The sequence below is a fragment of the Suillus bovinus genome (genome assembly GCF_016758785.1).
Source record: "Suillus bovinus strain UH-Sbo-P2 chromosome Unknown EDB93scaffold_27, whole genome shotgun sequence".
Classification (NCBI taxonomy): Eukaryota; Fungi; Basidiomycota; class Agaricomycetes; order Boletales; family Suillaceae; genus Suillus; species Suillus bovinus.
The window spans coordinates 257,904-270,718 of record NW_024542083.1 but is presented as its reverse complement, the minus strand read 5'-3'; the positions used below and the strand labels follow the sequence as shown (position 1 = coordinate 270,718).

General features: G+C 49.3%; 3 protein-coding genes across 3 annotated transcripts; 1 reads left to right on the top strand and 2 right to left on the bottom strand.

The window, feature by feature from the left end:
* Positions 1-1,945: 1,945 nt before the first annotated feature.
* Positions 1,946-2,793, top strand: EDB93DRAFT_1145917 (uncharacterized protein; the record flags this gene model as incomplete). Its single annotated transcript, XM_041449481.1, has 3 exons — positions 1,946-2,127; positions 2,435-2,678; positions 2,734-2,793. Coding segments are annotated over 2 exons (351 nt in total), but the record flags the coding sequence as incomplete, so codon positions are not given.
* A 453-nt stretch (positions 2,794-3,246) lies between these two features.
* On the bottom strand, positions 3,247-9,086 carry EDB93DRAFT_1250379 (CHAT domain-containing protein; the record flags this gene model as incomplete). Its single annotated transcript, XM_041453007.1, has 9 exons — positions 3,247-5,441; positions 5,496-6,879; positions 7,167-8,078; positions 8,131-8,249; positions 8,301-8,440; positions 8,491-8,641; positions 8,691-8,767; positions 8,823-8,837; positions 8,890-9,086. 9 exons carry the CDS (start codon positions 9,084-9,086, stop codon positions 3,247-3,249), a joined length of 5,190 nt encoding a protein of 1,729 aa, XP_041307766.1.
* A 567-nt stretch (positions 9,087-9,653) lies between these two features.
* Positions 9,654-10,942, bottom strand: EDB93DRAFT_1226391 (uncharacterized protein; the record flags this gene model as incomplete). Its single annotated transcript, XM_041451221.1, has 4 exons — positions 10,693-10,942; positions 10,553-10,644; positions 10,348-10,485; positions 9,654-10,293 (listed from the first exon to the last, which is right to left on the bottom strand). Exons 1-4 carry the CDS (start codon positions 10,879-10,881, stop codon positions 9,654-9,656), a joined length of 1,059 nt encoding a protein of 352 aa, XP_041307765.1. The 5' UTR covers positions 10,882-10,942.
* Positions 10,943-12,815: the final 1,873 nt, after the last annotated feature.

Here is a 12,815-nt window from a genome sequence, read left to right as displayed (position 1 = left end):
GGTGCCGAGTACGACTGCTCCCCTGGTCGATTTCCCTGGAAAGTCAAAGCTTCAGCGACTCCAAGAACTCCCGAATACCGCTTATCCGACACTCCCTCCTTCTCGGCGAATCGTTTGTGTTCGTCCTCCCTCTAGAAGATTCCAGAATTGTATGGAGTTATCCGATCCACCAGTTGCTGTGCTATGAAAACGGATATGGTATCGATTCAGGTATGGATATCGCACCAAGCATCTCCTAGAGACACGCGTTCCTGACATCTTATCGCCTCGTGTTTTCGACAAACAGCGGTCATTACAACTTTGAGCCTTCGATATCTAGTTTTACCAAATTTGGCCGCCCAGGCGTCATTTATGCTCAAGGTTCACAGGAAAACCTCCAAGAATTAGTCACCAACGTCAAATCTGTCTGGGTGTTAAGAGTTTGATTTGTGGAAACAAATATGGTCAACGACGAGCACCACCAGGGTTGGACTGAGTCCCAGAAGATCGGAAAAGGTCGTGGAAGAGGTGATAAGATGCACGGGAGAGACACAGAGATGGATCTTGGAAGCTCAGCGCTCAGCTTTGAGATGAACTAGCATGCTGGGCATGGGTGAAGGGTATCTCCGTCACGATGCATCCTTCATTCAGCAGGCTATGCAAATTGTCATAGGCGAGGCAAGATGCATCCGTGGCCGGTTCAGGTATATTTAGTAAGTTATTACTTGTCCTATTGTATGTGACCGTCGTTTACATGTCTTCAGCCATGTCGCAATGATGCAACATATGATAGGGCTTCATGTAATTGATAGCTGAGCAGATCCGCAAACGACACTCTATCCGCTCGCTGTTGCTGGATTGTGATCACTAGCTAACACCGGTTACACGCATGCCCATGGTTGTGAAGTTTTGATCATTCTGGTACGATGGTTTTGCTGCACGATACTCCAGGACACTCGGCATTCACATCAACGTACAGCTTGTTTTTTTCGCCAAGCCTTTCCGCAAAGATTTGGGCATTTCCCCTTAGCACTAAGTATCGCTGGTGTTCACGAGAAAGATAGTCAGAGACTGTGAAACCATTCGACACTTTCCCCTCGATGGCAAGAAAGATCCTGAAGCATGTAGATGGACAATACTTGGACAAAGTTTCGGAGGCTTCTGTCCCGCAACCTACCCTTCATTTCACAGTGATGGCCTAAAGGAGGTCTTCATCACTGGTGGTATCCCACCCATGGTCGACTCTCCCGACCCAGTTTACGAGGCCCTCGTTGGTAAGCGCCTAGCCGTTTACCCTCATTTTAACTGACAGTTTGTCTAGTGAAGGTGGAAGAACGAAACAGGGTTTACTATGAAAAGTATCCCCAAGATGTTCGAAATTTTCGAAATTTAGACAAGTCTACCTCCACCAAGTTGTTGATCTACTACAGGTCCGTCGGATCTTGGGTTTCCTAGAGGACAACGACGTAGTCATTCCGAACGGCGGGAATCTGACAGTCACACTTTCGCAGTAAATCGAAACCTACCATGCGATCCAAATTGCAGGCCGAGTTGTAGCCACCGTGAGACTCTTCATATTTTATGCTCAGGCGGCATCGATCGGGTTCATCGTATGTAATTTTGCTTCAATTTCGCCAACGAGGGCTCATTCATATGCGCAGATCTCGTGTTCCGAGCGATCACAGACTTGGACATGTTTGGGAAGCTCTCATATGGGCTTATTGACAGTATACAGAGAACATAGCTTTGACGCCAACCCGATTTACGCAGTGCTTCACGAGCCTATCTACTGCCAAGGGTGAGTTCCCACATTCGCGAGGCATATATCAACCAATCATCTCTCTATCAGGCGGAAGGCAGGCTGGTCTGCACAGCGCGTCATCCAGGAGAACGACAGGTTTGTGTGGGAAAACTTGATGTCCCCATTTACTTCACGGGGGAGATGGTACGTCTATGGTCATTCAAGTTTCATTCAGATGCTGAGATTGGATCCATGCATCGACAGATATTCCTCGACATGTTCGAAGACTGTCATCATCTACGTCCCCTGCGAGGCGCGGCCGAATTACTGGCTTATGATCAAGATTGGCCCATGTTGTATGACAAGGAGACCCTGAAGAAGAATCAAGTAAAGGTAAACGCTGCAACGTGAGTGGAGGTTGCGATGACGACATGTGAGTAATGTAAGGTGGCTGTTGAGTACTAAGGGGAACTGATCGAGACCCGAACGAAGGACGCGACTGATAGAATGAGTGAAGGGGAGTTGTTCACTTCAGCTGTAGAAAGTAGGGACCGACTATTTGTATGTAAGTGAGCACAAAGGGAGTTCCATAAGTAGTACTTCGAACCGGTACAAAGGGAATTCCATAGCTGGTGTCCGTGGCTAGCAGAGTGACATTCCTTACAGTAATGTCCCTTTGACCACTTTGTTGTCGCTCATATGAATACTTTCCAGGTATGTCGATTTCGGTCTTGTGCAACAGGCAACATCTGTCATCGGCAACGTGGAACAACTTATCACCAATCAGAGTTTCCATGACGGCATACGCAAGAACATGGAAAACCTTTTAACGACCTTTTTCGAGCTGTCTAAACGGGGGCGCGATCAGAACGAGTTTCCCTGAAGCAGCGAGTAGCCTGTGATGTGGCGTTTTGGGATCGAGATAGTATAGAGATGATCTACGCTACAGGATTGATGGTGTCTACAGCCATTGCGTAAAAGCTTTCTTTACTCGTACTGAACAGCAGTTCAATAATCTGTGTCAGAAATCAATGGAAGTCTTCAAAATCAGGTCATGAACGGAAATGTCAACTCTCGCGAACTTCAACACTTTCAGTATCAATTCCAACGGACGACTACTTGTCTTCATTTGGGTCCATAACCTGCCAACTGGATTTTGGTGCTGCATGATGAGTGGGAATGCATCCAACACGCTCACGCAATTCAAACACTCGATTATCATCACGTTCATCGTAAAGTGTGTCTTGCCACATGAGATGTTATGCCAGATCAGTGTTGTACAACTTCATTCTTACGCACAACCCGTCAGGATTTGCACCCTAGAAGCGATCACCCCCAGCTCCGATGCAACAAACTGGAAAATACGAGACTCAATTGGGTGTACAAATCGTGTAGCTATACAGTCTCAAAGTCCGGAATATCGAAGTCCTTGGGAATAGATTGCGCACAGCCATGACTAGATGCCAAGTCGTCAGATTGTCTCAAGAATACTTTCATCAACAAGGTGAGAGGACGCACGAAATTGATCATATGCCAAAATGCACGAACACTATGCGCTGGGCCAAGGGTATGTCTACGTCACTAGCCAACGACTGGACCGCTCGGTACAGCGCTTGGGCAGCTCGTTTGGGATTCATTGTGCCACCCTCGCAAAAATTTTCGTAGAATGCCTTGACTAAGAGGTGCACAGTATGATCGTCGACCTTCCACAACGTCCCGATGACACTCCTAACCCCAGCAAATTGCAGGCCGGCCGCTAGGTGTATCGCTTCGTCGGGCGTATTGAAGTCACCGACCGCGGTTTCACAGGCAGAAAGAAAGGCAAAATGATGCCGAGACAGATCCGTTTGTGCAATATCAAGGAGCGAAAGAGGCTGGTCGCGCATAAGAAAGGCCGACTGGAAGGGTTCGTCAAATCTCTGCGTCCCATGACACGCGAGATGGAACCAAGTATTCTCTCGCAATGCGCACAGTGCTCTTGATTTCGTGGCATTAACGCTGGCTATCTTGGAGAAGGAGACAGTTGGGGGAGGAGGCAAAAGTTTCCGCACCAATTCCAGCTCAGGCTCTACAGCATCTAAAGTGAAAAAGGCACCGGCTGGGTAATTCTGACCGATGGCGACGAAGGGCACCGACGTGGGTCTGTCACGACTTGCGCGAGCCTTGATAAGCGCGGTGAGAGATGGTGTGTATGAAGAGATATACAGCTGCGAAAGAGACTTTCCCCCATTTCTGTGCTCGCGAGCAGCATGCAACGGTAAGAAATTGAAGAGGAATGTCGGGCACCACCATATTCGGGAACCTAGTCGTACCAATCTGCCCAATTTCTCGACCACTGGGCCGACGACATTGTTCCACAACTCGTTCAAAGCTTTCATTAGCGCTTGTTGTTGCCCAGTCTCTTTTTCAACTGCCTCTGGAAATGTGTTTACCAATTTGACGAGTTTCTGAATATCGATAGGGAGTTGAATGCTGGTGGGAGGTTGCTTGTGCGGGATAATAATGGCATCGCAAGACGATCCACTTGCGATGAGCATGATGATGGGCCCATCACGAGCTGCATCTTGGAGATCAGAGAACAAAGGGGGAAGCAGGAAGCGAGAGAAGCCCTCGATCTTCCTGATCTCTTCTACAGTTCCATTCCAGTCCTCCACTAGACGTCTGTACCGGGTGGCTTCTGCTTCCACATCGATTCTTTGGGTCCCTTCTGGATGGCTTGGAGATTTATCGAGGAGGGAGCTAAGGTCTGCGAATTTCTTCATCAGAGTCACTGCATGATCGCCGCAAGTCTGGAGCCTGTCAAGAGGCGTGCGGAGTCGAGTCATCTGGGTCCAGATGATGGTCCTGCCTTGTTCCAACAACTCAACAGCGCGACCCACGTCACCACTACGAAGAGCACAAGATGCAGCATCCACGGCAGGTGTATTTGGGAATTCCTTCATGGCATCATGACGAGATGGTATGGAGGCTGTTACAGACATGTAAGCGTCCAGTAGTTGCATAGAAGTCGCATAAGCCTCTAGTTGAGTACCATGTGAATATTGATGAGCACAGTGCACCCAAGTTAGACTTGCCCGCAGGCGGGAGAGCAAGCCCGCAGAGACAACATGTGTCGCTGCCTTAAAATGGTGCATGGTAGCATTCAGACTATCTGGATTTTCGCCAGGGCCGGTGCCGTCAAGCTCTGAATGATGGAATGATAGATATACATTAGCTATAGATTCATGGACTTTCAGTTGACGAGGATCATGCTGCGTCAACAACGTCAATGCGCAGAGTAGGTTCTCTCGTGACTCGTTCAGGTCTTCGCCGTTGCCTCGGTGGTCAAAGCGGGAGCAGAGTTGATTTGCGAGGTTGATTAATGACATGGACCGATCTGTGTGACCGACCGGGCGCAAAGCCAGCGCTTCTCTATGAAGTGCGATAGCCTCATTTAAATCTTCGCCGTTGCCTTGGTGGTGAAAGCGGGAGGAGAGTGTAATCGCGCGGTTGTTTAATGACTTGGACCGATCTGTGTGACCGACTGGGCACAAAGCCAGCGCTTCCCTGTGAAGTGCGATAGCTTCATCCAAGTCTTCGCCGTCGCCTCGGTGGTGAAAGCGGGAGGAGAGTTGAGTCGCGAGGTTGTTTAATGACATGGACCGATCTGTGTGACCGACCGGGCGCAAAGCCAGCGCTTCTCTGTGAAGTGCGATAGCCTCATCCAAATCTTCGCTGTTGCCTCGGTGGTCAAAGCGAGGAGAGTGAAGTCGCGAGGTTGTTTAATGACATGAACCGATCTGTGTGACCGACCGGGCGCAAAGCCAGTGCTTCCCTGTGAAGTGTGATAGCCTGATCCAATCTTCGCGGTTGCCTCGGTGTGAAAGCGGGAGGAGAGTGTAGTCGCGAGGTTGTGTAATGACCCAGATCGATGTGTGTGACCGACCGGGCGCAAAGCCAGCGCTTCCCTGTTCAGTGCGATAACCTGATCCAAGTCTTCGCCGTTGCCTCGGTGGGAAAGCGGGAAAGAGTTGATTCGCGAGGTTGTTTAATGACATGAACCGATCTGTGTGACCGACCGGGCACAAAGCCAGCGCTTCCTGCTGAAGTGCGATAGCTTGATCCAAGTCTTCGCCATTGCCTCGGCGGTCAAAGCGGGAGGAGAGTTGAGTCGTGAGGTTGTTTAATGACTTGGACCGATCTGTGTGACCGACTGGGCACAAAGCCAGCGCTTCCCTGTGAAGTGCGATAGCCTGATCCAAGTCTTCGCCGTTGCCTCGGTGGTGAAAGCGGGAGGAGAGTGCACCCGCGAGGTTGTTTAATGACATGAGCCGATCTGTGTGACCGACCGGGCACAAAGCTAGCGCTTCCCTCTGAAATGCGATAGCCTGATCCAAATCTTCGCCATTGCCTCGGCGTTCAAAGCGGGAGGAGAGTTGAGTCGCGAGGTTGTTTAATGACATGGACCGATCTGTGTGACCGACCGGGCACAAAGCTAGTCCTTCCCTCTGAAGTGTGATAGCCTCATCCAAGTCTTCGCCATTGCCTCGGTGGTTAAAGCGGGAGGAGAGTCGAGTGCCGAGGATGTTTAATGACATGGACCGATCTGTGTGGCCGACCGGGCACAAAGCCAGTGCTTCCCTCTGAAGTGCGATAGCCTGATCCAAGTCTTCGCCGTTGCCTTGGCGGTCAAAGCGGGAGGAGAGTTGAGTCGCGAGGTTGTTTAATGACATGGACCGATCTGTGTGACCGACCGGGCACAAAGCCAGTGCTTCCCTCTGAAGTGCGATAGCCTCATCCAAATCTTCGCGGTTGCCTCGGTGGTGAAAGCGGGAGGAGAGTGTAGTCGCGAGGTTGTTTAATGACATTGACCGACCTGTGTGACCGACCGGGCACAAAGCCAGCGCTTCCTGCTGAAGTGCGATAGCATGATCCAAGTCTTCGCCGTTGCCTCGGTGGTGAAAGCGAGAGGAGAGTTGAGTCGCAAGGTTGTTTAATGACATGGACCGACCTGTGTGACCGACTGGGCACAAAGCCAGCGCTTCCTTCTGAAGTGCGATAGCCTGATCCAAGTCTTGCCGTTGCCCGGTGTTAAAGCGGGAAGAGTGTGCGCGAGTGTTAATGACATGACCATCCTGTGGACGACGGGCACAAAGCCGCGCTTCCTCTGAATCGATAGCCTATCCAAGTCTTCGCCTGCCTCGGTGGTGAAACGAGATGAGATGTATCGGGATGTTTAAGAGAATGATCTGTATGACCCGACACAAGAGCCACGCTCCCTGTTAGCCTCATCCAGTCATAAGGGACTTCGTATGTTTTTAATGACCTGCCCGACTGACCGGGCGCAAAGCCAGTCTTCCTCTGAGTGTGATGCTCATCCAAATTTCGCTTTGCCTCGGTGGTAAAGCGGAGGAGAGTGTAGTCACGAGGTTGTTTAATGTCATGGACCCGAATCTGTGTGACCGACCGGGCACAAAGCCAGCGCTTCCATGTGAAGTGCGATAGCCTCATCCAAGTCTTCGCCGTTGCCTCGGCGGTCAAAGCGGGAGAAGAGTTGATTCGCGAGGATGTTTAATGACTTAGACCGATCTGTGTGACCGACCGGGAACAAAGCCAGCGCTTCCTGCTGAAGTGCGATAGCTTGATCCAAGTCTTTGTCATTGCCTCGGCGCTCAAAGCGAGTCACTAGCATTATAGTTAGATTGCATAGTAATTGCCCTTGGCAATCATGCTCGGCGTTGTAGTATTCCAGTGCGTCATAATGAAGGGATATCACTTCATCTAAGGCACCAGGTTCATCTCTCTCCAAACACCACCGTGCTAAATCAGCAAGTTGATCCGGCGATAACGGAAGCATGGATAGGGCGGGCCCCTCCTGCCTAAGATCATTTGCATCAATGCCTCTCGCAGAATGTAGAGCGCATGTTTCCATTGCAATCACAGCCGCTCTGTGAATGTGGCTGTTGGCGTGGCAGACATTGACGACTTCGCTCAGTAACTCTTTGGCTGCATCAGCATCCGTTTGAAATCCCCGTTTTGCGAAGCGCGAGAGCAGAGCAACGGCAAGATGCAGCTGCGTGACCGTTCGGTCCGGATGATTGGCGGGACGCAAGTCGAGGGCGCCTTGAAACAGGGAGACAGGGACGTCGAGGTCGAGGTATCTTCCGTCAGCTTGGCAACTAACAAACGTTGCGATGGCAAGATTAAACAGCGCTGCAGGGCGGTAGGGATGATTCACGGGACATAGATGCAAGGCCCGTTCAAAGTGATCTATGCATTGTTCGAGATCGCTACTGTTCTGCGTCCTGCGGTATCGTGCGAGAAGACAATGTCCGGCATCTGTCCTCAACGCTAATGCGTCCATATCGCTGGATGTAGGCTACATGTTACGGCTTTCAGTATCAGAATGCCAGACTGCATTGAACACTCACAGTGATAGGGGGGCAAATAATTCCGGCATCGTTTTGATCAGAAAGTTGCTGCTCCACTGTGAAGAAAAGTGAAGTGCAAGCAGATATGACTTGCTCCTGCTTCGGCTGAAATATTATGGCTGTGATGCTTGTTAGCGTCTGTCAGGCATTGTGTAATGGACAATACTGACAATGCGATTTTTCGCTGCGATCCAGTAATTCTCCGACGGAAATCTTGAACGTGCGAAGTATCTCTCCATGACAGAGCATGGGACCCAATTCGAATGAGGCATACACGCTGACCTTAACTTTAGAATATGGCTCGCGAGGCCTAGAGTCTTTCTCAATACCTGCAGAGCTGACGGGTTGAACATCACTTACAAAAGAATGCGCTCGTGCCATTCGAGGACAGCCTGGTCTACGTTTACAGATATATTGCTTGTCTGGTATTCAACGCCGTCGGCCTTGATCACTACATGGAAGCCAGCGGGGATCCGTCGGAGGCCAAGAGTGAGATCAGTCGCGCGAATGGCTTGAGGGAGATGGTCAATACGAGCTGAGCGGAAATGGATATCGCGTACTAGTGATGATTGGTTGCACTCCACTGGGGTGCATCTCTGCCGGGTCCTGGGTGTGGTCTGGGTCGTTCGGTTCCTCACTAGATAACAAGCACATTGTCAGGCGTTTAGATGAACAGTACTTGATATACTTACTTATCTTGCTTTTGCCTGAATATGCGACATCAAGTCTATACATGTGGTATAAAACGCAGCGACTTACGATCGGCCTAGACCTTTTGAACTCTTGTCATCATCGCTGCCTGACGACTCATGATTACGTTTTACCCCTTTCAAGGGCTCCGAGTCGGTACTGGAAGCGGATGTCTCTACTGGAGGAGTTTGGGAAGTCCTAAGCGACGACGCTGAAGAAAAGTCTGATTCTGATGAGGTTGAAGAGACACATCGACGATGAGCCATTATGAAAATGATGACTGAGTGATGTATCCAAACGAACACTGGTCATGAAACACTGCAGTACTTGTAAAGGTCTGAAGGATTATAAAGAAGGAAACTACAGCATGCACATGACATCCATCCTGTGCAGCGCTGATGAGTTAACAGGTCATGATAAGCGGCTTGCCAAATATCGGGCCTTTCATAGCCTCAGTGACAATATGAATGTCGTCAGATTTGTACAGCAGTCTGATGGCACGGTGAACTAGGTTTAAAGCGGCCGAGACAAGAGAGCTGCGAGGGGCGTTCCACACTTCTGCATATGATTGCGACTTATACAGCCTGTTGGACAATATGTTGGGCGGGAACTTGAAGGCACTGAACTGACTGTACCTGTCTTGTAAGAAGTGCCGTAACCAGTAGCAAGAATCGCGTGAAGGTATGTACTTCCGATATAGTGTAATAAGTGCTGGTTGGAAATAATTAATTAAACTCTGATGATTGCTTGGATGCAAGAGAGCGTACCACAGGAGATTAACGATTTAGGTCATGCATTCTCTGAGAGTCTATGGACGAAGTCGTCAAAAATTATCATAATTCAACATGTGCGTCTCCTGAGCCACTATGCAGTCCGGTAGTCCATGGCTCCGTAGCCGATATTGTGAAACTAGGGGATTCAAACACGTCCATGCTGGGTTCTATCAACTGCCCAGCTCCGCCATCCTGTCCACCTATCGACGACGCCAGCACAGATGACGCAGCAGCAGTGGCGGCCGATGCAGTAGCCACAACCTCCCCAGCCTTCTGTACCACCGAGCGCGTACTCGAGCCTGAGCTTGGCAACAATCTCGTCCAGAAAAAGGCGATACGTAACCCGCGGTCGATGATGCGCTGCTTCAGGATGAAGAGGACCACGAGGCTGAAAAACACGAGGCCGGAAATAATAAGGATGCGGTCGAGCCAGTCTGTCTTTTCGAGTGCAGTAATAAGCTGTTTAGAGGTGCCGAGGATGAGATCGAGCTTGTCATGCGTTGTGGATGCGGATTGGAGAGTTGCAGTAGATGATTCTGCGTGAAACAGACGGTAAGTATTAAAGAAAAATGGTACCGTGACGAACTTGCCTAATAGTTGAGTCGACAAGACACTGCGCTCGAGCTCTTTCTGCATGAGTCCAAGTGTTCTTTGTAGTGCTTCTGTGACATCATGGTTGGCTTTCATGAGTGCGTCTTCGCTGTAGTTCACGGGTCAGCCGTATCGGAGGGTACGATGCATGCCGCGTACGAACATGACTTTCTCGCCCGAAGAGCTTGTACTTTTCTCTCGAATGGCAGGGGACCTCAACAACTCCTCCCGCTGTGACCGACTTTGGGAGTCAATTGCATGTTTCGACGCTAGCAATGCCGCTCGAGAGTCTTTGCGTAGACTAACATAAAGAGAGAAAGACCGGTCAGAGACTGGAAACAATACTGGACGGTCAAACGGCTGCATACATGACTAATGAATCACGAAAAACTTCAGCTCTTCTCCTCAGTTCTCTCCTAGCCCGTTCAGTCCTTTGATCATCAACTAGGACATCCAGCTCCTACGGTGGGTGAATGAAGGTTGAACCTCGATGCGCGAACTAACAAACCTCGATTTGCCTCGCCAGACCTTCAATGTCCTCCCTTACCCCCGCAGCCCATGCTTGTTGCGTGGTCAAAGGACCTGCGCAATCTCTCAAACGAGGAATCTGAAAAGTTGAAAGGTCATTATGGTGTCGTTCTATGGATTCGATTAGAGAGAGAGCTTCAGCATCTAGCGTTGTTGGGATAGGTGGCATGTCTGAACGGTGGACAATACAAATACAAATATAGAGAAAAGGGCTAATGCCGTCACAAGTCACAGGCCCTCCTGACCGCCACGTCGTGCACCATAACAACTCAAGGGTCAGTACTCAGTGTTTATGAGTGTGTCAGTACCAGGGCGTGGCGCTGACATAGGCACCTCAATTTTTGCTCTTGATATTGCATGACCATTGACCTCCCTGCGGACCGTGACCATGGACAATCTCCAAATTACGCAATAAGATATACGAAAACCAAACCGCAGGTCAACGAAATAGCATGGATGATCATATCCATATATCAGTATCAAGCACTGTAAAATGATATAGAGATGGAAGTAATTGACGAAGAAGGATCTATCACTCATTGTTGCAGTTGCGTCCATCGGCAATCAAGCTGACTCGAACGCTGATCAATAGACCAGATGATGGTTCCTTTGCGGCACGTAGCCAGGCATTCCAAATTCACGGATACTGTCATTGGTTACTGTCCAACGAGTTGGTACAAACACAGACGGTATGAAGATTCTTTGAGGGGACTTTCGCATCGGACGCCGGGATGGGGACCCGGGAACTGTCGCACGTCGATGTTGAAACATGACTTAAGAGTTATACCGCTGTCCCTGTGGCGAGCATTAGCGTCAGGTTCAGATATTCGACTCATCACAAAGCATCCAAACCAGTGCATACAAAAACGAAGCAATAAGGCGGGAGCGGCAATATCGAACGAAGCTGGATGACGTCTCAGATTCTCAACCACCACACACTGGTATAGTAAGTAAGATTATGTTGATATTCTCGTTTAATTCACTGAATTTGAGGGGAGAAGTCAACTCCAGATTTATGTAAAGTTTATCGGTAGACCCATTAGTAAGTCAATTTTACAGAATTATATATTTATATAGTTATCGTGTCTACAATATCACGAACTCATGGTTTGCGTGCCCCTGCAGTGCCCCACGATAACAAAGCAAAGCAATATTGTGTGCACCGTTACAGTGGCTCATACTTACCGCTCCGCGTGGAGAACGCCATACATAATTATGGACGCCTAATCTATAACTCATCACCTTACAGGATGACATGCACCAATCTCAAGAAAATTGTCGATGCCCGCCGGCATGTTAAATGCGCTCCTGCAGATTCTGCTGAAACTTGTGCCACATATAACAGCAATAACGATTCTGCCATATCGTGCTCCCGAGCATATACAGGATATAAAAGCTGGTCATCATCCTACAGTGTTCCTCCATCTTCAGAGACATCATTCTGAAATCCCCCTCAGAATATCCCATATCAACCTCGCACAGAAAATGCGTTTCTCCCTCCTCGCCGTTGTTGTTGCTTTGACAGCATCTATGCTCGTCAGTGCATCATGTGCCCAGCCGAATGAACCTTGCAACGACACTGCCGATTGCTGCGGCAATGCTTTGTTTGGTGCAGATCACAAAGTGAGTATGAGCAGTCGCTGTGCAACCAGGACCCACCACTGACCTGCGTGCCTTAGGGTGGAGATCATCTCTGCCACAGGCGCTGAAAGCGATTGAAAATGGAAACATATGGAAAGCCAGCAAAGAGAACAATAGCGCAATACCTAGTTCGCTGCCAATCAGTACAATTCCCTTTGAACAAATTCTCATGCTGCTCGAGCAATGTGGCAGAAACTTTGAATTTATCTAAAAATGATCGAACGTGTCCAGTCTTGCTCGAGTTCGTGTAGTGTAGGGAGCTCGGGAGTGATTCTTGAAAGAGGGCCGAGCTGTGCTGGTAGGCACCTTGTTTACCAGTGATATTTCATTGCATGACTAGAAATTTTCAATGTATCGAATATAAACATCGGACATTCAGTACATGTACATAATATACATGATAAACAATTGCTCGGAGGCGGCTGTGAGTTAACCAGCGAGAGGATTCTTCAATGGATGTGA